At 42.1% G+C, this 24,799-nt stretch overlaps 1 protein-coding gene and 1 long non-coding RNA gene across 2 annotated transcripts in view; one reads left to right on the top strand and one right to left on the bottom strand.

Moving 5' to 3' along the window:
- Positions 1 to 3,570: 3,570 nt before the first annotated feature.
- LOC116069637 lies at positions 3,571 to 6,924 on the bottom strand. The gene is made up of 3 exons (XR_004110076.1): positions 6,702 to 6,924; positions 5,758 to 5,929; positions 3,571 to 3,926 (listed from the first exon to the last, which is right to left on the bottom strand). It is a non-coding gene; the product is annotated as an uncharacterized LOC116069637 (long non-coding RNA).
- Positions 6,925 to 7,057: 133 nt separating this feature from the next.
- Positions 7,058 to 24,799, top strand: part of Hhip (hedgehog interacting protein) — an 87,729-nt gene continuing 69,987 nt past the window's right edge. Inside the window, exons 1-4 of the mRNA XM_031340430.1 lie at positions 7,058 to 7,824; positions 13,489 to 13,681; positions 19,385 to 19,541; positions 20,248 to 20,449. Of these exons, the coding sequence (XP_031196290.1) occupies positions 7,546 to 7,824; positions 13,489 to 13,681; positions 19,385 to 19,541; positions 20,248 to 20,449 (831 nt within the window). The 5' untranslated portion in view covers positions 7,058 to 7,545. The remainder of the gene's footprint in view (positions 7,825 to 13,488; positions 13,682 to 19,384; positions 19,542 to 20,247; positions 20,450 to 24,799) is intronic.

The following is a 24,799-nucleotide window of genomic DNA, read 5'->3' as shown; positions in this document are numbered from 1 at the left end:
CAATAGATGCTGTCCATGTATCTTTGGCTGTAATCACACTGCAGTAAGATCACCTTTAAAGAAAGCGGGTGGCTTCTGCTGTCTCTCTCCCTCTCTGCCTCCTTCTCCCCTCCCCTTCTCCTCCATCCCTCTCTCCCTTCCCTTTTTCCTCTCACTCACTCTAGCTCAACAGCTATCACTTGCCTACAGCTCCTCAGCTAGGGCTTTGACTTTGTGTCCACCTGTCTTCTCTGTGCTGGGATGGTGTCTGGCTTGATCTTGAGCAGGTCTTGTGCATGGTGTCACAACACTGTGAGTTCATATATACAATCACCCTTCTGTCTGAAAAAACATTGTTTCCTTGTAGGCACTCACTATTCCTAGCTCTGACAATCTTTCCTCCCCCCCTCTTCTAGGATAATCCCTGAGCCTTCGAAGGGAGAAGTATGATAAAGATGCTCATTTGAAAATGAACGTTCCATAGTTGCTTATTCTCTACACCTTGATCAGTTGTGAGTCTGGTATTCACTAATCTACTGCACATAGAAGCTTCTTTGGTAAAGATTAAGAGGTGCATTGATATATAGGTACAGCAGCAAGTCATTAGGAATCAGCTTAACACTGTATCTCTGTACCAGGTTATAATAACAGGTTCTTCTCTAGGGCCTATATGATCTGTCTACTACAAATTCTTACCCTAATAATGGTGTCAGGGATGGGTTTTATCTTGTGTATTGAGACTTAAGTCCAATCAGTAAGTGGCTGGTTACCCCACCAATGTTTGTGTCAGTATTGTTCCAGTGTGCATGTCTTGCCAAGCCAATCATTATTGTAGCTCTCAGGATTCACATGCAAATGAATGATGCTTAGTTTTCTCTTCCAGTAGTATTCATAGTAATTTCCCACCTAGGAAAGCTAACCAGTAAGGATAAAGCTTTCGGTGAGTACCAGCTTGGTTTCTCTACATTCTATGATACGGTGTATCAGTGTGTGGTAGGGCCAGCAGTAGAGTCTTAAAGTTTTGGAGGGTAGCAAAAAACACTGCAACACACTGCAATGTTTGGAGCCGTCTATGAGATCCACTGATCAATTACTAAAAAGATGGAACTCATTTCTGACATTGGGCATTTTATTTGGTAGCCTATGGTATAAAGGAGGGCCATGATCACCATATTATATGTTAACTTCATTTTAGCTCTTATTTTTGTGTGTGTATATATATTTAGGGAGCTTATACAGTAATAGACTTCCATATAACTTCTTCAAAAGTGTTTTAGTGCTGTCTATCTCTCCCTGTATTCCCTCATTTACCCTGCCCTCTTAACCCCAGCCATATTTTAACCCTTTCTGTTCCATTACTCCCCTTAACCCTTTATACCAGTGACTGTTCTTTCCTCCCTTGAAAGTTGTCACACCATGGCCTTTTAATGGTTTCCTGACTCCTGCAGTATTCCAAATGAAACACACATATCGGAAGATTCAAAGCTAGCATCCTCAGATGAAAGAGGACATCCAGCATTTGTCTCTCTGGGTCTGGGTTACCTATTCAGAATGATTGTTTCTAGCCCTGTCCATTTACCTGCAAATTTCACCATTTTCTTTTTCTTAACAGCTCAATAATATTCCATTGTGTAAATACACCACATTTTTGTCATCCATTCATCAACTGATTTATCAGTTATACATCTCATAGAGAGGTGGAGAATATGCAAAGAACTCAAAAGCAAACAAACAAACAAAACAACAACAACAACAAAAAAACTCCCAAAGAATTTTGAAGCCCTTTCTGTATCCATGAGATTTACCTACTTGGAATTAGCATCTTCACAGGAGATGAATTGATTTGGCTATAAACAGGCACATCCACAAACATGACACACAGGCTCACTACTTGCAAACCAGGAAAAGGGGTGATGCAAGTTACCAGAAGCTAGGAGAGAAGTCCAGTCAGTTATAGGGAACCAATCCCGGTCATCAATAAGGGGTCCCTAACCCCAGATCTATGAGACAGTAAACTTCTGTTGTTTTAAGATCCTAGGTGGTAGGGTTGGTTGTGGCAACATCAAGAAAGGCATTCTTCTGGTCAGGGTTAAAAGGCTACTCTTCAGCCCTCTGCTAGCATTCCCACAATTATTTCACCACCTTGGAAGGTTCTGTCTCCATACTTCCAAGCTCGCGTTTGCCTCCCCATCACTAATGATGCAGTCCATAAATGTGGACTTTTCCATCCACACCTCAGTTACCAAATAATGATTCTGAGATTTAACTATTTATGAATAAATGCCTAGGCCATAAGTTCGGGCTTATTCCCCGACTAGTTCATAACCTATATAACCCATTTATTCTATTCTATGATTGCCACATGACTGGTTACCTCTCCTCAGTTTCATGCATTTGTGTCCTTAGAGTCTGGGTAGCAAATCTTCCTGCCTCTGACTAACTCCCAGAGTTGCGATGCCTCTTCCAGAGCTCCCACCTCCTATTCCCTGTCTTTTTCTGATAGGCCATCCACTTTTTATTGACATGTGATGCTTCCACACAGTGCACAAGAGATTTTCTCCACACTTGTCCCTTTATGCTTTTCTAGTTCTTCAATATTCATTTTACTCAATTCTGTATTTTTAATTCACTCTATCAAAATAGCCAGAAGTTTATTTCAGAAAAGACAGTTGGCTAGAGCAGGGCACATTTCAGTGGTAGAGTGCTTGCTTGCCAGGGAAAGGTCTCTCATTAAGAGGAGAAACCTCAAAGATTCTACACAGTCTGGAACATGGACACTTCATGATGTCACTTTTCATGTCCTCTTCTGTCACTCACTCATGTCCACTGTGGAGGACAGAGCCTCTTTACTAATCCTTGGACACACCAAGATTGCCCACTTCATCCAATTTACTCTCTCGTTCCTTATGCTTGCTTCACGTGTTGTACCATGGCTCGCTGCTCTAATCTTCAAAATGGCTGTTCCTTTCAGGGCCTGTACCCTTCCCCATCATCTCATTTCTCTCTGACACTCATGGACATCTGGTACAATCTATATCTAGATGGTATCTCTCCCCATTAGAGGAAGTTCCACAAGAGTTTTAAACAGTTGTGTCTGCAGTGTCCAGAGGTGAATTTGCCACAAAGCTACTGATTTAAATGTCTGGGGGGAGGTGCACGTGCACATGTGCCACTGAATGTCACTGTACATGTGTGAGTATCAGAGAACAAATTGTGGGAGTTGGTTTTCTCTTTTCACCATTCATGGATCAAACTCAAATGATCAGGTTTGGGGCAAATGCTTTTATCTACAAAGGCATCTTACTAGCCCAGGTACTAACTTCAACACAGAAGGTTGAATAACTAGAGATAAATCCAGCCAGCTACCAGACCATTGTGCCAATCCATATCCCTGAACTATAACCAGTCTATAATTTTTAGATGATCTCTCTCTTTGTAGAATCACAGTGTGATTTGAATAGAGGTTAATTTGAAATGACAAGGTCTAAAATTCTTCACAATGGATGTACACCCAGATGTCTGTTCCCCCTGCTGACAATAAAAGATTTTTTTTTTAACTCATTAGAAACATTCAGAAACAATCAACTCAAGTAAGATGGCCAATAGGTAATGTTTATTGAGATTTGGTCACAGTTACATATGACTGAATTAGATTCAAAAAGAGAACAATATAGTTCCTGGATCTGGTACTTACAGCTTATTCACACATGACTAAGTTTCGTATGGTTACCAAGAATGCATGGATGAAAATAATTGTAATGTGTACATGCTTCTTAAACAAGGTATAATGACTGAAAATGATCCTTCTGATTTTGTCCAGGTGTGCAAATGGCTCTGCTCCCCTGTTGCAACCTCCAAGGAAGCTTTCTTAGGAAATACTCCAGTGTTGATCTTTGATTCCTAAGAAATTGGTTGATCTGTTGTGGGTTAAGTTCTTAATTTGTCTTCTGAGGAAAAAAAATCAGAAGTTAGCTCACCTGTGAAACAGGAGTCAGTGATTATTTAGAAATTCTATCAGTGACACCAGAAATAAGCGCAGTGTTCTGTCAGGGACTGAATTACTTTGCCTTTCGTGATGAATTGTGCACAGATCATTTCCAGTTGCATGTATCAAGATAGAACAAAGAAAGGGATGTAGCTCCGTTGCTAAGGTGGTTGCTTTGCATGCATGAAGCCCTGGGATGCTTTTTAAATTCTTTTTCTTCTCTCATACAATACATCCTGACTGCAGCTTCCTCTCCCTCCATTCCTTCCAGTGCCCCCTTCACTCTCCCACCGTCCCACCCACTCCACTTCCCGCTCCCCAACCCTGTCTTCCTCCAGGAAAGAGCAGGCCTCCCAGGAACATCAACGGAACATGACACAGATACAAAAAGACGAGGCACAAACACACACATCAAGGCTAAGTGAAGCAACCCAGTAGGAGGAAAAGGTCCCAAGAGCAGATAAAAGAATCAGAGACCCTCCCCCCCCCCCCCCGCCCCCCCCCCCCCCCCGAGTCCCCACCCCATGGACAGGAGTCCTCCCAAGAGACTAAGCCAACAGCCGTAATATCTATCTATGCAGAAGACCTAGTGCAGACCTATGCAGGCTCTGTGATTGCTGCTTCAGTCTCTGGGAGTACTCGTGAGCCCTCCTTAGTTGATCTCTCAGGCCACACTCTCCTGGTGCCCTTGACCCTTTTGTCTCCCAAAATTCCTCTTGACTCTTGTGGCTCCCACAGTTCCTCCTCCCCTCTTCCTCTGGGTTCCTGGGGATTCCCTGAACTCCCAAGTTCAAAGGGGAGAGAACCAATGGAGATTTCTAACCTGGGCTTGCTCTCTGCCTGATATTTGGTTGTGGAGAGAGAAGCTCTCTGCATCTGCTCCTATCAACAGCCTGAGACAGGCTCTCTGATGATGAGCATCATTAGGACTCTTTTTATTGGTACTTATTTATTTATTTATTTAACCAGCCTTGTTTAGTTCTACAGTGCTGTTTCCAGAAGCCCCGGAGTTTTATTCTGAGCACTGCCTCAAGCAGACATGATGGTCCTTGTTTATGACCCTGACACTAAGCATGTGGATGTAGAAGTATCAATAGTCCAAGGTCATCCTTAAAGGTCATCCCAAGACTTTGTCCTAAGAAGAAGGAAATAACTTTGCCTCATTTAGGTCATTTATAAATGTTCTGCCCTTGACATTTAGGATCATACCTTATAACAGAGGCATAATGTTGTAAAACCCAGTATTAATTCACTTCAGGTGGGCTTAGTCTGGAGATGTAAGAGACATACAGCACAAGAGTGCCTGACCCAACAGTATTAACATGAATTTGTCACTTAGGAGTGGGAGCTTGATCAACTAAGGTATTTTAGAAGGATTTTCATTTTAGAAAAAGACATTACACTAGAATTTAGGAATAAAGCCTTACACACATGTAGACAGGTTCTGGAATCCAAATTACATGGAATTATGCCAGCCAGCAGCTTGATCTTGATAGAACTCATATCAAGAGCTAAAAAAGTGAGATCTTTTGAAGTCTTAAAGTCCTTAGTGTGATTTATTTGATATCCAAAGACTTCTAAGCAGGATGAATATTAGACATGGGAACCAGAGTAGTTTTCACAGTAACATGTACACAGTAGTGCATGGTGGTCTCAGGGGCATTTGCTTAAGCTGCGGGCTAAGCCAAACGTCTCTGCAGGCTTTAGGTTTATTCCAACAGGTCACCTCTCTTGCTTTAGAAACTCTAACTTCACACATAAAATGTAATTCAGCATCCAGGAAGGAGGCTCACCTAGCCTCTGATAGCACTTTAAACGCCATGAGTTACCAGCTTCAACCTCCACCAACTGTCACTGGAGCTTGGTGAAATCCGTTTCCAAATATGGTGAGCATTCCTCTATTGCCAAAATGGGAAAACAGCCTTATCCCCGCATCAAAAGCCATCCACTAGGAAATCAGCGTCCCTGTGAAGTTCCCAAGTAGACAAAAAAGCATAGTTCACATTTCGCGTGCAGCTTCTGGGAGGCTTCTCCCAATGCCACAGGAGCAGTAAATGTGGGATCATAGCTCTTGAAAATATGGACATTTTTCTAGAAATGCTCTAAGCAGAACTTATCCAGTTAGGGTAAATTTCTTTGTACTTATAGAGTTATGTAGAGCTTGCGTTTCTACACTTCACATAGGAGGTTAAATTCTTCCTCTTCTATATTTGCACACCAGAAAGTTTGTGCACAGGGGTGTGTGCGTATATATACTTTATAAATGCACACAGTACAGCTAGCTTGAGATATCTACAGGTGTCTCCCAGACGACTTAGTCTGGGTTTACAGGTGGCCCCATAAGCCCGTATCTGGCTGGAGAAGGATTCAGATTCAGCCCTCTCTTAAGATACCCAACCCTTCTAAGAGCTTGTGTCTCTGCGCCCACTGCAGTACTCCAAGAACTTCAAGTGAGGACCTGTGGGTGGCCCTTTGCAAAAGTCTCCAAACCACCTCAGCCTACACAAAAACTTGCAGCATCTGGGTTCTCTCTCCTCTCTTAATCTCCAGGATCACTGAAGACCAGCAGCATTTGTCCATGCCTGCCAGAGAGGGAAAGGCACGGACAACCTCCCAGCCGCCAGCTCCAGCCCACTGACCGAATCCATCCCTCCCCGAGCAGAGGGAACCAGACCCGGTGGGCGAAGCCAGGCAGAGATTCCTCCCTCCTCACCTCGCGTGGTTCCCTTTTACTCACACAGTCTGGGAGCCTCAGCCCCATCGCCTTGAGTGGCAGCAATGTACTTTCGTCCCAGGCTGGGCATCGCGGCCAGGCCACCCCCACCCGGGCACGGTGGCGTTCCAGGTTCCGAGCCCCAAAGGCAGCCTCGGAGTGCATCCCGGTCCACCCCCCTCCTCTGGACTCTCCGTCCCCGCCCCGTCACAGCCAGAGGCCACCCTGGGCCCCGGCGAGCTCTAGCTCCCGGGCCGCCCCCTCCCCTCTCCCCCATCCCGGGCGGGGGCGCGCGAGCGGCGGTGACGTCAAGGGGCGCGCGGTGGCAGCACCTCCCCGCGCGCTAGTTAAAAAGAAGAAGAAAAGAGGGAGCGAAACATGAGAGGCTGTGTGAGAAGCTGCAGCCGCCGGCAGAGGAGACCTCTGCATCCTCGGGAGCCCAGCGCCGGCCCTGCCTCCGCCCGGCCCGCTGTCGCCACCGCCGCCCTTTCGGTTCCTGCTACTGTCTCACCTAAACAACTCCCATTCAGCGGACAAGCGAAGTTCTATGACTGTCTTCTCCTCTCCTTCCTCTTCTTCCAACTCCTTCTCCTCCCACTTCCCAACTGCTGTGGAAAGCCCCTAGCCCAACAGACGCTGGCAAGGCTGCGGACAAGTGTCATCTACACTTTATCTTGCTGCTCCGGCTGCCTTAAGGCAAAGTTGCATAGCTCTACATCTTTCTTCCCCAGCAACCCCCCTCTGCCCCGAGAGCGTCCCGCCACCCCGCAGCACTCTCCAGGAGCTGCGCCCTAGTGCCCCTGCTGGGCAGTGGCCTTTTCCCCCACCCCATCCTCCTGCGTCCTGCCCCTGCTGCTCTGGGCAGACGATGCTGAAGATGCTCTCGTTTAAGCTGCTACTGCTGGCCGTGGCTCTGGGCTTCTTTGAAGGAGATGCCAAGTTTGGGGAAAGGAGCGAAGGGAGCGGAGCGAGAAGGAGAAGGTGCCTGAATGGGAACCCCCCAAAGCGCCTGAAAAGAAGGGACAGGCGGATGATGTCCCAGCTGGAGCTTCTCAGTGGAGGAGAGATCCTGTGTGGTGGCTTCTACCCACGAGTATCCTGCTGCCTGCAGAGTGACAGCCCTGGATTGGGGCGTATGGAGAACAAGGTAGGCAGTCCCCTGCCTCGTATGTCTAGTTTACTGAGATGCTGATAACTGCAGAGTCCAAACTTGTTCGGGTAGTTCTAAATAACTTTTCTCAGGTGATTAAGTGTTTTGGGTGTGTGTTCTCAGCAGGGTGCAGATAGCTCTTCCTACCCTGGAGTCAGTTGTGGGGATGCTGGCCAAACTTGCCTATCTATATAGAGAGACATTTCTGTGGTACCCGCTGAGTAAATATTTCAAAAGAATCGGGATTAACTGTATTTTGGATCAAATGGAGCACTTGGTGAGTTGGAACTGTAAATTAGGGTAGCTGTGGTTTCCGGTTTATTTTTCTGGGGGTAAAAAAGATTTGTTCAGTTTTCTCCACGTGCTCTAACTAGCGAGCGGATTGAATTATAAAGGCTACCCGGGCACTGTTGGTTTATGATCCTAAACCCAATCAGAAGAGTCTAGCTTGCATGACAATGGTTCAGTCAGGAGAAGGGAACTCCTGGTACCTTAGGAACTTGAGAAATTTTGCTGGACCTTCTTATTCCGTGGTTTCTCCTTCTTGTATCGTGGATTCAGGTTTTCACTGGTACTCCGTAGTCTAGAAGGATCTTGCCTAGAAACTCATATTTCTGAGTGATGACATATGAACTTCCCATGCATTGATTAGCTTATCCAAGAAGTGCCTGCCCAGAGTGCAAGAGGTCGTTGGTCTTGATTCTGCATCAGATTTTTTTTTTTAAACTTGGGATGCTGTGTTGTGTGCTGTCTGTGGGATCCTGTCATTAACAATCACTGCACGGGGAGATAAACAATCAGGTGCCTCCGCTCCTCCTCTCTTTGCCCATTTTAGGTTTAATTAAGAATTCCTCTGTTACAACCCTGCAGTTGTCAAGGTCTGAGAGACACTCGGAAAACTTGTGCTCCACTCTTGCTGGCCCAGGCATTAAAAAAAATGCCCTGGCTGCATCTAATTTTTATGCTCAGTTCACGGTAGATTTCACCCTATTATCATGTAAACAGCTCCTGCGAATCAACATATGTGTCTGGGTGGTACCTCTCACTTTGTTTTGTAACAAAAAGCCATATTGCATCATTTAATTTGCTCAAGTCATGCAAATAGGAAAAAAATCAATAGGACAAAAAGGGGTCGGCTTATCCTCCTCCCTACTAAACTGCTGCCCACACACAGCGCCCTGTTGCTTATGGCCAGGGAATAACAACACCACCATTGTGTTTGTTAGTTGGTTCACTAATGGCTGAAACTAGAGAACATCATTCTCTTCCAGTCGCCAGCTCTGTCCAAATGTCCATGCCTTTTGAGGGAACGTTTGTCCAGTCCGCTCTGTTCCCAGATGAGTGAGAGCTGTCTTGTGCGGGGTTTCAGCTGAAGCTCGCTTGCTCTTTATTCTTACCATATGCAGCAGTAGTCTGAGATGGGGAACAGATAGTCCAGCATTTTATTCACAACAATGTCATTAAGCCCCAGCCTCCTAATTGAATGAAGCTACAGAAACAGCTCGGTCCTGAGCATCTTAAAGGCTTCCCCGGGAGTCCCCACCCCCATCCCCAAGGGGGAAACTCAGAGAAAGGTGTGGAAATATTTACTCGCCATTAAGTGTTCTTGGGTGTAGTGTATGCTGTGAATATGAAGAGGATCCAGGGCCCCCTGCAGTGCTGACCTCTTCCAGAAACATGTGGAATGCAAACTTTGTTCTATAGTGAGGAGAAGGGGCAAGAGAGCAGACTGGGGATGGGGGTGGGTTGTAGGTTATAATCCTTAAGGGAAGATGCATTAGAAAAAAACTTAAGAAAATAATTATTTAGGCAAGGTCTGCCATGTTAGCTGTGCATGTTCCTGTCTAAGCCCTTCCAATCTCCACCAGACTCCGCCAGATTTGTTTGGAAAATGTGCGGACCAAGTTGGATCCAGCAGCCTGTGGTGCTCTGTTGCACGTGGCTTATAAACAATACTCAAATTGTTCAAGGCAGAGATTTGGTACAGCCATGCCCATGGACTCTTGACCTACGTTCTCACATTTTAATAGTTTGTAAAACATGTTATTTTATAATAAACATCAGTGTTTCCCTTCCCCCATAAGCCTTCACGGATTATAATGTATGTTAGGGTTTCATTTTATAAATGTGTGTACAAGAGAGATGGGGGCTATTTGAATGAGCCATTTGTTATTGTTGTTTTCAAAAGAAAAATACTCCCAGAAAAGATTTTTACATTTCATCAACTTTTCAAGAAAAGTACTCCGCAGCATTTCCTGAGGGAAGAAATTTCTAAGACAAATAGACAAGAAGGTACTCAGAAGATTGAGCATGCTCAGTAAAGCAGTGATATCCAGTTGATAGGCTAACAAAGTTGCTCTAGTGAACTAATATTTAGTTCAGTTTCTCAGACTTTATTACTATGTTCTTATGTTTGAGTTACTTGTAGGTTTTAATAATGTTATGTAATATGACACAATGTTATGTGTTAACTACGATAACACATAAGAGATGCCAAAATTTAGTAGGATAGGGTTGTCTTAGCAAAATTGCTGCAGACGTAAATACAGCATGCTAAAAGGGTCTAATTCTCATTACACCTTATCAAAATACTCCAGTTCTTAAACTTAACTTGTAGTCACAGGGGAACAGCCTGTCTCTCTCTCTCTCTTTCTCCCTCTCTCTCTCTCTCTCTCTCTCTCTCTCTCTCTCTCTCTCTCTCTCTCTCTCTCTCTCTCTCTCTCTCTCTCTCTGCCTTGGTGGTTTCACAGCCAAAGCTGTCAAGGAATGGGTGAAAAGTAATTGTTTTCAAGTGTGCCCTTTTACAATCATTTGTTTGCTCTGGCTCTTGCAGGGACAAAGGCTATTGTTGAACACATCCAACTAAACAAATAACTCATCCCAGCGTCCCTTTAACAGCTGCCTTAGTACAATGATCTATTTACATATTAGCCTAAAATTGAAACTGAACTCTTTAATGACATAATCCAGCACTATAGTCCAGAGGCGCGTGTGTTCTGCCCAACAGCTGAACAGTCTTGTGGGCATATGATTTTTTAGAAATTCCTTTTCTGTGGTCCAAGCGATCTTAAAGCGACATCTTAATATACTGTCATGTTTTTCTCCTTTTCTCCTTTCATAGAAGTCATGTGGGTTCCTCTTTACCTCTTTGTTTAGTTACTTGATAAATAAGGAGAAATATAAGGGGATCTCTGCCATCTATTTCTCTGCTGATAAGCTGTGGCCGTGAGCTTTCTGCAGACCCCAACTTATCTTACCTTCCTTGCGTAGATTTCACTTTCCCCTGGCTAAAGAGTAAAGGATGAACTGCCAAATGTTACAGATTAGTCAGCCGCAGCCTCAGTTCTTCCTAGGCTGGCTGTAATCATGTTTACAAGTGTCGCAAGATTTCCAAAGTATATTTAGCTAAGCCACTATAACTTGATGACTTTGTACTTGGTTTTTAAAAATTGAAACCAGATATTAATCTAAATTTCTTTTTAAGATTCAGGGCAATGTCAGGCATAAAGTTAAGAACCTGTACATCTGACATAGAAATGTTGGAAGGGAGAAAAAAAAGAAAAGAGGGGGTAGCTCTGCCTCCCTCTGTGCACAACACACCAGTACTCATCTATCTAAACCAGTGTTGTTGCTTGGACTGAGTCAGTTTAATTGACTTCAGTAAGACTATTGGTTCATTGAAACCAAAGCCAGAATGATGGCTCTATCTATCTTCAAATAGGTGTTTATGCTGCAGACCTCACACAGAGTAAAATGTTACCATCCTGCTGGGCCGGAACAGAGTCAAACCTTAACAAGAAAAATATTCTACTTGATTTCAGATAATTTATTGAACCCTATCTGTGAGACTTTGGATGAGGGATCTTGTGGGCAGGACACATTCCAAAAATTGTAAAAGACAAATTCTTTATTCACTTTTTAAAAGCAAGCTCTTCCTAAAGAGCAGCTGGGAGGGTACATGAGATCATTCTGATAGTCTCCATGAAAGCAAAGGTGACTACAGCCCAGCTCTCAGAATCAGGAGACATGGCTTCGGCTCCCTGCAGTTGTCTAGTTCTTAGAGGATTGCTGTATGAGAAACAAACAGAACCAAGCTGTACACTATTCATATTGAAAAGATCTTGTGAGGTCTCTGGCTGGTCAATAAAGACATTAAAAACATTCTTGGAATGCAAATTCTAAGTATCTGGTGTATGTTTTCTTTTAGAAAACTTGGACTATTTAGTCACTTGTCACTTAAACAAACTGATAAAAATTAAAATGTAAATGCAACAATGATTAATAACTCTTGAATACTCTAAGTAGTTATAATATACACATGATTTTTTTTCTGAACTAGAATAGCCTCTTTAGACTCTGGAATACTCAGAGCAATTTGATTTTCGATCACCTTGTCCTTCAGGGATAAGTTTTCTTTTTAAGACCCTTGTGGTGTTGTAATCCAGAAAAACACTGGCTAAGATCCTTGTGGTATTGTAATCCAGAAAAACACTGGCTAAGACCCTTGTAGTATTGTAATCTAGAAAAACACTGGCTAAGACCCTTGTGGTATTGTAATCCAGAAAAACACTGACTAGATTATTTATCCAAATTAGCTTATCTTGTAAAAGAAATACCTGTTTTAAAGAGATAAACACTTTTCCAAAGTTTCAAACTTTTAATTTTAATGCATTGTTCCAGAGAAATACTCAAGGAGACATGGAAACACTACAAAATAAACACATGCTGTGGCATATTGTAGTATGCACACAGGGGAATTAGTGCTTGATTTAGGTAGCATTAATTTTATTCCTCAGATATTGTGTTAATACTGCCCCCTATACTTATTGAAGGATTCCCCAAAGCAGGTTTTCAAGTGAACACTGGCGCAAAGACCCATGCTACCTACCAGGTATCAAGTCGAGGAATCGTTGAGTCCTTTGAACTGACTGGAATAAAGGAATTATCATCTTGTGAATAATGATAAAGTATTCATTAAAATTCACTACACACTATACAAAAGCACGTTCATTGAGCTCTGTATTTAACATGCATATAAAATGTCTAAGGAGCTAGCTAGAAAGTTTTTCCTGGCTCAGATATAATAAATGTTGAAAATGGGTCTTAAGCCTGTTTGCTTCAGTTTGGGGTGTTTTTATAGAATGTGAAAGACAGTGCCCAGTCCAGTCTGCAGATTGAAAACAAGTAGAAGCTTTCCAGAATGCTATTTAAGCGCAGTTTTGAAATAATATTAGGGGCTTTAAGGATTAAATATATTTTTCACTCATGACACAAATAAGCCATGTCTTTAAATTACACTTTGGACACACTTGGATAAAGGTATCTAATTTTTAAGGTAAATACAATTCAATATATGCTCTGGGTTAGAGGCAATGGATAAAAGTTTCCACAGTCTATAAATGTCTCAATTTTAACAGTAGAAGGACAGATTCACACGTTTGGATTTGCAGTGACAAGACAAGCTCCTTGTGTGTCCTCCTCTGACCTTCGTCTCCCTATCGTGGCCTCAGAGATAGCGTGTGTCCTTCTGAGAAACTGTATGCTGTAATATAGTCAGTCTTTCTCTCTGAATTAGACTTCTGTGCTCACATGATTGAAGGGGGGGGGGAGGAAAACCTGACAGCTCACTGACAAGATGTGCTTCTGATTTGTGCCTTTCAGATCTTTTCTGCCACCAACAACACAGAGTGTAGTAGGCTACTAGAGGAGATCCAGTGCGCTCCCTGCTCTCCCCACTCCCAGATCCTCTTCCACTCACCTGAAAGAGATGTCCTGGATGGGGACCTAGCACTTCCTCTTCTCTGCAAGGACTACTGCAAAGAATTCTTTTATACTTGTCGAGGCAATATTCCAGGTAAAACAACAACAACAACAACAACAAACCCAAAACAAAACACAAGACAAAATTTAATCAAACAAACATGCATATATTAAAACATTGCCAAGAGTCCTTTATAAGATTGCTGTCCTTCAAGGTTTGTTTACAGGAGTTGTAAATGATGCTTTTCCTTCTTATTTTACTTTATAACCAGCTTTTCCAAACTCTTACTTTTTATTGCTGTGGAAGAGAGTACTACAGTTTGAGCTGACAAACAGTACATTAGCTTTGTTCTAATGGTTTAAGTTTCTTGTTAAGATCCTACGTGGTAAAATTTTCACACATTCGACTATCAACATTTACACAAGCCAAATTATTAACAGTAAAACCTTTTCTGTCTTTTCATTTTTACCCTCTGAATTAGACTCCCAGCATCAACAGAAATTTCTTGTTAGAACTGTTTTTTCTTTCTTTCTTTTTTTAACCTACCAGCCTGAATAGGAAGGCCTCTGCTTCTAACACATAGCCGACACAGAATAAGGGAGCACCAGTTGGCTTTATAGATATTTCTTTGGGTAAAGTGTGAGTATGAATTCCCAAAAGTGACATCTAACCAAGCATTTCACATACAGTGACTAATTCATGCCTTTGAAACCACACAGTGGGTAGAATGCTGAAGACCTGTCATCTAGACAGAAAGAGAAACTGAGCCCCAGGAGAACTCTCCTGCTTAAATGATGCTGTACGATGAGAAAACGACAGAATTGCTGGGAAGCTATTCTGCACACGGTGTCCAGGACACCTGGTCACCATCACATTCCAGACCCTAATAAACATAGAGTTAACATGGGCACCATCAAAAGTTTATAACCCAGAGTGAAGGACAGCTCAGTCCACAAAGTACCTGCCACAAAAGCATGAGGGCCTGAGTTCAGAGATCTTCAGCATCCATGGAGGAAAAAAAAAAAAGACAGTCATAGTCATGCGAATGTGTAATCTAGGGCAGGGGTCGCTTGCTTGAGAGTCGGTGTCTGTTTGGTTCAGTGATAGGAAAAGGGATTGAGGAAGATATCCGACATTAACCACTAGCCATTACGTTCATGCACGCCTGCACACACACAGACACTACACACAAGAGAGGCACACACATATGTATAAATTGGGCAGTTGTAATTTTAATTAGAGAAATAAACATGGAGGAAGAATATAATTTAACAATAGAACTCTCTTATAAATAATAAATACTTTAGGTTTGCTTGCTCTCTGCCTATAGCATGACATGTACCCAACCCCATTTGGATGTGAGAATATTATTGTTTTTATAAACTGTAGCCATGTTTCTGATTTTTCTTAAACTAGCTGTTTCCCTCTTTATCTCATTCCTCAATGCAAAGTGGAACTGCTCACAGTAGCTCCATGGCCCACAGAGAAGTGATAACAGATTGGAAAGCCTGGGGGTTGAGGCAGACTTCCTGCCTTTATAACCATTAGCTAAAACTGATACCAGCGCTTGGCATCTTCATTTAACTTTATCACTTCACAGCAAACGCAGAATGCTAGATCCCCAGACTCCTCCACAATGGTCTTTATATAGTCGAAGTTATTTTAGCGTCGACAATAGCAAAGCAAGTCTACAAGAGCAACCTGAGAGAGCCCAACAAACCACCCTGGGCCCCGAACTGCAAGTGCGTCAGTGTATGTGGTGACGAATGACAAATTTATTTTTCTACAAAGTTTGTGTATATGTAAAGCTGCTGAAGTGCATCAAGATGTCAAGTGCTCTTCGCGGCCACCCAGGCTGCCTTGAAAGATAACCACATGAAAGCTCCACTCCAGAGGTGGAAAGAGCAGGAGAGTGCTGCAGAGACCCAGGGAGAGCTTAGCAGCAAGCTGAAGGGACAGCCTTGTCTTAGGTCACATGCTGATAGTACTTTTAAATACTTATCCCCGAAATGAGCCATAATAGCACACACTCTTTGAGGCATTTATGGTCATTGATTTATTAGCCAGTCCAAGTCTTGGCAGGTAGGGTACCATTTCCTAAGGTGCGATGAACGAAGCCCAAGTCCTCCCACCAGCCCCTGCCTCCAGCATAGAAGTGTGCCTCAACTTCTAGCACACTGGGGCTTTAGAACCAATTACAAAGACAATTTTGTAACAATTTCACCTTAAGTCTACTCTCTGGTTTACTCCTCTCAGAAGTCCAAAGCCATGGGAAACAGCTACTTTGAGATTTCATTTTATAGGAAACTTGATCACAGTATCTCAGCTGCTCCTACCAATACCCCCTTCTTTCTACAAATCAAAATCTTGAAGAGGATGAAAACCTAAGAAATGTGCTTTGTAAAAAATTCTGATAAATAAATAAAACCAGGATATACTTATTTCCTAAAATGTAGAAAAGAGATTTAAAAGCAGTAAAATCATGTAAAATTACTCTAGACTATCAATCAAAATGTTCTCCACTTGTGGACTCACTGAGAAAGGCAATTTCCTAAAATTTCTCCAGTGCCAAAATTGCTTACCCCATGGGTCTTTTCTTTGGTCTGAATGAGCCAAATGGATATTTTGCCTTCATTAAAGCTGGTATAATACACTGAGAGAAAAGCACATAGAGACAGCCATTGGCATTGCTTTATTCTTTGTACCTATTATTGTAATGACTTTTATCACTTCTGGATAGTCATGTCCCAGCAGTCGGTGCCAGCCGTGTGAAAGGTCTGCACCCAATTAGTTCCATTGGTTTAATCCTGTGGCTAATGAGGCCAAGGTCAAGGGTTTGAGCCCATTGAGTCGCCCCAGTTCTGACTCCATCAGATACCTAACACATGTATCTTATTAGTCCCAGGGGGAAAGGCTAGAGGTACAGAATGGACACATGGAAACCCATCCTCCCAGGGCCTCAGTGGCTCCTCCCCTTCCTCCCAGGGCCTCAGAGGCTCCTCCCCTTTCCAGCATCGTGATGGATGAGCATAGGGGTAAAAGATGACATCTCTAAAACACACAGTGAGAAATAAACTGGAAAAGATAACACACTCTGGGGAGTATTTCCTAGGCCAGTATTTTTATAGGGTGCTGTGTGGGATAGAGGCCTGGCTTCACCATCTTGGAGAACGGTTTTGAAGTCTTGTTTAGTGATCAAGGGTTTAGCAAATACAGCTACAAGAATACTCCATGTACTTTGCATTCGTATACCTGACCATAGTGTGGTGATTCAGGCTGAGCTAAACACAGACCTTTAGTAAGAAGCTCTTCAGTGAATTCCTACAACCAAAGGTGTGTGCTTGGCCAAAAGGATCAGGACATCTAAATATACAAGTTTATGAAGGTACTTTCTCCGTTACTGTTAAGATATTCTATTAGAAAATGATTCTCATTTCGTAATACTTATCCCCAGCATATACTACTCTTAAAAGTGAAAGGAGCCATGGTTTCTTTCATTCATTAATTTCCTCTCAAAATGGTACTAGTCTGCAGATACCCAATTGCTTTTAAAGCAAACTTAAATTTTTCTTTTCTTATTTTTACTCAAATAGACTTGTTTTATTCTTTTTTTTTAAAAGATTTATTTATTATTATACATGACTACACTGTAGCTGTCTTTAGACACACCAGAAGAGGGTGTCAGATCTCATTACAGGTGGTTGTGAGCCACCATGTGGTTGCTGGGATTTGAACTCAGGACCTTCAGAAGAGCAGTCGGTGCTCTTAACCACTGAGCCATCTCACCAGCAAATAGACTTGTTTTAGTACTTTTAGTTTTCAACTGGGTGCTTAGCAGCTGAAGAACGAGAGGAGAACGTTATGTTTTACCATGAATTCCCAAAGATGAATAAACTCTCTGTTCCTTTCTATATCTAATGGTACCAGATTTTCAAAGGAAGAAAACCTCCTCATTGCCCTTACTAAGGAGCATCCTCTGGCTGCCACACCTCCTTTCCCATCCCCTACATTCCTGAGGGGACACACAGTACCCTGCATACCTGTGTACACATGACCTCCTGAAGGCACACACAGAAACCTGCATACCTGTGTGCACACGCCCCTGAGGGCACATACTTTTCCTGGCCTTCCCCATCTTGAGGTATTTCCCAACAGCCTAAACAGAAATTGCTCTTGAAGAGTCTCTGTCAGCAATTTAAGGGTAATATATTTCATCCAAAAATGGGGTCAAAATGTATCCCATGCTTTATCAGATGGGACACTTTCACCCCGTGTTAATATCAAGCCTAGGCTTTGAGTTGCTGGGCAAGTACTCCAGCACTTATATTCTTAACCCAGATCCTGATAAAAACACACTTGGAAAGCACAAAATTTTCAGAATACAGATGCAATCATATTGACAAGCACAATAAAACCAGGATCTTATTACCTCAAACTAGAGATGTCAAAATTTTCTATATTTTTCCCTCTGGCCTAAAGTTTTTAATTTCATATGCAAGGAATGTTGTACTTATAAAAATTCTTACAGGCCTGGGGGTTGGGGGGAATGATTCAGTCAGTAAAGTGCTTACTATGTAAGGATAAGGATCTGAGATCAATCCCCAGTATGCATGTAAAAAGCTGAGCACAGAAGAGAGAGCTCTACCCAGTGAGGCTCCTTAGGGCTCACTGGGTAGCCAGTACCATGGAATCCCGGGAGCTTCACTGTCAATGAGAGACCTTGCCTCGGAGACTAAGGAGTAGATCAGTCAAGGAAAACACCAGATGTTGGCTTCTGACCGCTACACTTACATCTGTGTTCACACACATAGCAACAACAATTTTAAGATGACATAAAAGAAAAAAAAATCTTTATTTTACCACCTGCTTAGTAAATCTATCCTGTAACCTATCATGTTTTTGTTTAGGAGTGTGTCAGTTATTCTTCTCAAGATAGATGAAATCACTTAAATATATATTAGCATTATCCCTTAGGGGGAAAAGTGCAAGAAAAAGGCCTTGAAAATACTAGGAATAAGAGGCTTAATCTTAGCATCAATTCCTTGCTTAACGAGGGCCATTAATTTATTATAGAGATTCTTGTTATCTCCATATGAATGCATTGCACTAAGAGAGCTAGCAAACAATGGACTGCTTGTCATGTGCTCTTTTTAGAAAGGTATTTAGTACTGTAGAAAAATTAGACTAATTAGCAATGAGGTCAGCTCACAGATGGAAGCTGGGATCGGGGAGGAAGCTTGAGGAGAGTCAACACAGGAACTTTAGGATTAAAAAAAAAAAAAACAGAAAAATTTACCATTGGGTTTTTATAACATGCCTTTCATATAGCCTTTCAAGTGGCCAGAATAGGGCCTCGAGAAGATGGCTCAGTGGTAAATATCACTTACTGCTCATGCAGAGGATCTGGGTTCAGTTTCCAGGACGAAACTGGCAGCTCACAGATTACAGGGGATCTGATGTCCTTCTGGCCTCCTCAGTCTCCAGCCCATACATGGTACATAGAAACTCATGAAGGAGCACACATACACATCACATGGATGGATACATAAATCTTTTAAAAGGACTCAAGCATAAATTATACTTTTACTAGAACTCTGAAACGTGTTTAAAGACGAGAAGGGCGTCTCCATCCCTCTTTCTATGCTTTTGCCTCTCGTATTGCTGTAGTCTGGGCTTCCCTAGGATTATCTGTACAGTCTCTAAGAATCATCTCTGGCCATATGCCCCATCTTTCAAGTGAGCTGGTTTTGCTAGACTTCACAGTCCTAATGAGTCTTCCTACATATCTGTTTAAAGGTCTTCTTCAAACAACTGCTGATGAATTTTGCTTTTTCTATGCAAGAAAAGATGCTGGATTATGCTTTCCAGACTTCCCAAGAAAGCAAGTCAGAGGACCAGCCTCTAACTACTTGGGCCAGATGGAAGACTACGAGAAAGTGGGGGGGATCGGCAGGTCTGTATAAATCTATCCTCACCCTCTCTCTCCCTCTCAGTGCTCTTTACTCTTAAAGAAAAAAAAAAGTAACAAATCCGTGGTTTTGATAGCCACATGCCTATGTATGCTTATGCTCAGAAGCCATAGGCTCCACATGCATTAAGGTCATTTTCCTTCATAGCAGTTTGCTCCCCTAAAATTATAGCTTAAGTGCATTTAATACTCAGACTCCTAATCCTATGTTATGAGCTTGGCTTCTCTGTGACTCATGGGAATTTTATGGGCACAGTGATCAACTTGGATTTTATGATTGTTGTTAGCTTTATGGCACCATGGAAATATTCAGCACAATTATTATTAGCAAATCAGTCTTTCTTTATATAAATAGATCTTAGAACATTCTCTTTAAATGCCTTCTCATAAAGATTCATTATCATGAGTAAAAGCAAATTTTAATTGTAGTCACTGAAAGATGAGCTAATGAGCTAATGACATTTCAGAATCAACCATTTGGATTTCTCACTTTTACTTTCTGAGAAAAGGATATCTTGTTATTTTCCATTGAAAAGATGATGGGACTTAGCAAAATGATGCCCAGGTTAACCGTTCTTCTTGATTTCCAAAACCATTGGTTCTTTAAGGAAATAAACGTTGGCAATACTGAATACACCCTTTTGCCCCTCCATCAGAAGGAAGACTGACTGGTTTTCTCTGGTTTGCTTAGAAAACACAAACACAACTGCTTCTGTGTCCAGGAGGTCCTGAGCGGGCTGCGGCAGCCTGTGAGTGCTGTCCACAGTGGGGATGGCTCCCATCGGCTCTTTATTCTAGAAAAGGAGGGCTACGTGAAGATCCTAACCCCAGAAGGAGAGCTGTCCAAGGAGCCTTACCTGGACATTCACAAACTTGTTCAAAGTGGAATAAAGGTTGGCCTTTTATATTTCTTTATTTTGTTCTGGTTGTGTAGGCTTTAATCTTAAATGCACTCCCTTTGCTGAAGGCATATCTCCATAATAAAATAAAGAATATTTGAGAGGGAAATAAGGAGATAATCTAAGAGATCAACAATTGCAACAACTGACAAGGACAAAGACATTTTTGTTTTATTTACTGGCTGCTAAGTGTTGTAAATATCTTATAAAATTTTGGTGTTTACCCTATATAGTGTTCATATTTAAAATAACTTTTGCACTTAGGTCTTAGTCAATGGGCATAACATTTCATATTACATATTCACATTTTCGAGTAGAAACAAAGATCTTATTTTGGAAATTGTAATTGGTTCCTTTATCATGCCTTTTATTTTTCTGTATCATGAGAAAAAATGTTTCTTATCTGTTACTTCTTTGTACAATGCTTTTACAGGTAAGTCAAATTTTTTAATCAATAATTAGTTACCTATAGAATACATAATCTGAGCTAATCAGTAAATAACCTTGGTATATAAATAAGATGTCCTGTTCATGTCACATGAATGGCAGATGATGTTGGTAGCCAGAGTTGGTCGTAGGGGTCTGTACAGAAGCTGTGGCATTCTAGAGCAGAGACACACACATGCCATCTCATAGCTATGCTAAAAGGAAAGGAACAAGACATGAGTTTCAGGAAGGCTTGGTTACCATTTTCATTGTTTAGTGGAAAAAAGAAGCAAAGGGGGATTTACAATCTGAGGCTCATGTAGCTATGAACTGCTTGATTTGTGTCTCATTCTCAGTGCGGAGACCATCGAAAACAAAAGGAACCAATGAAAGAAAAATATATTCCCAATATTTGTTTAGTACCTATGGGACTTTCTTTAAAAAAAAAATGAAATGAGTCAATGAGGACACAAGTAATGCTGGGGGGGGGGGTCAATCAGGAGACAGGTAATGCTGTACACATCGGAACCACGTGGGCTTGTGATATGCCCACGGAGCTAAGGCATACTTCACAGAAGCCACCCTGGAACTGGCAATGTGGGCCACTGAGAGTGGACTTGCACATGCGAAGTTCTGGTTTCAATACCCAAAACCATAATCCCTGGGCCAGAAAGACAGCTCAGCAAGTAAAAGCACTTCCATGCAAGCCCAACCACCTGAGCTTGAGCACGGGATCCCACTGTGGAGAGAATAGGCACTGAAAATTGTTCTCTGCCTCCAAAACTACACAGTAGGCAGGCAAAGCTCACCTAGTCCCATACCCACAGGCTAACAATAAATCACATATCATATATATCCTTTGATTGTGGAGCTATAGCTCTGTACAGAGGGTTAACCTGGTATGTATGAAGTCATTGGTTCAATCATCTATGCTGGGCATGGAGGGTTAACTTTTCCTTTGATACATGCCTGTGATCTCACCACGTCAGAGGCCAGCTCAGAAAGATCATAAATTCAGGGCCTGTCTGCATTAGACAGTGAGATCCTACAAGCTGCTGTTTATTTTATTTTTCAATTTATTATTATTTTATGTGTATGGGTGTTTTTCCTGCATGTATAACTGTGCATCACATGCATGCTTGGTGTCTGTGGAAACCAGAAGAACCACCATGTGAGTACTAGGAATTGAACCTGGATCTTCCAGAAAAGCAACCATTATTCTTAACTTCTGAGCCATCACTCCAGTAGCCATTTATATTCCTTTATATGCACGTGCGCATGCATATGTGTGTGTGTGTGTGTGTGTGTGTGTGTGTGTGTGTGTGTGTGTGTGTAAGAGAAGAAGGGAAGAAGAGAGCTTTTGACAGGGAACAACTTGGGCACCAGGAGAGATTATTTGAGTAAATCTATTGTTTGTACATTGATGGTTTCAGCTTTTTCCAAAGGAAACATTACTAGAATTCATAGAAGATAATCAAAAGTGAGTACTAATGGGTACTCACTAATGGGTGACTAATGGGTTAGAGTTCAGTAAGTACTCTCTGAAATGGGTCTGGCTAACTGGCTTTCAGTGTGGAACAAAGATAGAGTGGCAAGTGTGTCAGTCACTCACAGTGTAGCTTCCTCCTGTGCGAGTGATATGTGCACCTGCAGAGGAACAGTGGAGAACACTGATGTGTTAGGTCCATCCTCTGTGTGTCACTGATGTGTTAGGTCTGTCCTCTGTGTGCCACTGATCAAAGGAAACCATGGCTCAGCTTCTCACCCCTAAACAACCTGTAAATGAAATTAAAACCAAATCTGTCTCTGTCTCTCTCTGTCTGTCTCTGTCTCTGTCTCTCTGTCTGTCTGTCTGTCTGTCTGTCTTTCTGTCTCTGTCTCTGTCTCTCTCTCTCTCTCTCTCTCTCTCTCTCTCTCTCTCTCTCTCTCTCTTTCTCTCTCTCTCTCTCTCTCACACACACACACACATACACACATTCACATTCACATTCACACACGCTATAATTTCTTCTACTTACTAAATTTTAGGGCTTCCCTAAGATTTGGAAATTTTTCTCAAAAACTTGCTTGGGGGGGTGGGGCTAGAGAGACAACTCAGGGATGAGAAATCAAGTGCTGCTCTTGCAGAGAACCCAAGTTTTGTTCTCCTCAGGTCAGCTGTCTCACAACCACCTGTACATGCAGCTTCTGATGCCCACTTCCAGCCACCATGCCTGAGCACCAAACACACACATGCAAGCGTGTGCACACACTCACACACAGACACACACGTATGCATACACGCACGCACGCACGCACGCACGCCCAAGAGCGCTTTGTGGATCTCATTAAATACTTGGTTTTAGCTGTTCCGCTCACTTCTGACTCATCTTCTAGGATGACTCCTTCATTTTATTTTCACCACTGTAAACAAAAGTCACTTATCACTCTTGTATCTTCTGCTTAACTTGTTGATGGATTCTCCTCTTAATATTCATTCATAAAAGGAATGGTACTGAGTGGAATATATGGCATAAATATATGTTCTTGATTTGCTTTAAATATGCTTTCAAATATTTAAGGATATATTACTTTCTAACACTAGTTCAGAAAAATGTTGACCTTAAAAAGATGCATCTAGTCAAAAGTAGCTATAAGAAAGGTCTCAGAACACTGGAAACTTTGCTCTACAAAATAATAAAACTGATCAACTTATTTCCACTTCAATTTAACTGCCTGAAGAACGGATGGCTCCCTTTAAAGTCACAATTACTTTGAAGTCCTTCTATTTCCAATTACACGTGTTCATTGGGATACTAAATGAATGATCCAGTGGGCTATTGTGTTCTGGCAGGGAAACATTTTGCAATGCCACTTCACAGTCCTGGGGTCTGCAGGAAGTTTGCAACGGAGGTCTCTAGGAATTTTGCATAACACAACCAGTCTTGTAAGAAATCCTGTTGAATTTGGCATCCAGGTTTCCAGAGAAGCTACGAAGCTTCTGGAGCTTACCATAAACTTCAGAAGCCATTATCCTAGTGAGTCAATAGGACATGATTACTGTTTGGCCTTTTCAATCCTTGTCAGATTTGGACCTAATGATAACACTAAAATAGGAAGCTATCCCTTCTATATTTGAGTGTGGTTAGTGAGGAATGAGATCACACTCTGATAAAATGGTCTATGTTGGATGTGAGCTGTATCTCATTCTCTAGGGAACACTTGGATCAGAAGTGTTAAAAGGAGGCCATGTGGGGCAGATGCCACCACATTCATGAATGGATCATGAATGATATCATTGGCTGCGGTTGTTTGCCTCTCAGAGACTTAGGAAATAGACATTTCATAGATGCTTTTGCAGAGCTGTTTCAGCCTTCTTTGATAACAGGAATGTTTAATGAGCTTGTGCATGGAAGTTATGGTTGTCTACAACTATGTTGCATAAATGATGCAAGTAAGACTTTTCATGAGCCATCTTACATACTCCTTTTCTGTCCTTTCTGTTTTAAAATCTTAAGTGATGGTGTAAAGTCATTTAACTACAACACACAGTCCACAGAATTAATAATATATTCTAAACCCAGCCTAATTAGATGAAAGTTACAGAAGCTTCCATGGAGGTCTCAGTCACATGTCAGCAATTAATGACCTGTGGGAGTAAATTAAATCAGACATAAAGAAGAATCTCTGATTACAAGACTTTCTGAGAGCTAGGGATGGTTATAAGGATTCTCCCTTCTAATTATCAGTTAAGATTGGATAATGATTTCAGGCCCATAATAAAAGCAAGTTAAACCTAGTTGATCTTAAACTCTACTGGTCCTTGTAACTATAGCCAATGTCATCTACAATCAGCCAATAACTGAGAAGCTTAGGGCCAGCTTTCTCTACTGGTCCTGGTGTGTGTGTGTGTGTGTGTGTGTGTGTGTGTGTGTGTGT

The sequence above is a fragment of the Mastomys coucha genome, unplaced genomic scaffold (assembly GCF_008632895.1).
Source record: "Mastomys coucha isolate ucsf_1 unplaced genomic scaffold, UCSF_Mcou_1 pScaffold22, whole genome shotgun sequence".
Classification (NCBI taxonomy): Eukaryota; Metazoa; Chordata; class Mammalia; order Rodentia; family Muridae; genus Mastomys; species Mastomys coucha.
This window is presented reverse-complemented; position numbering and strand designations above follow the sequence as displayed.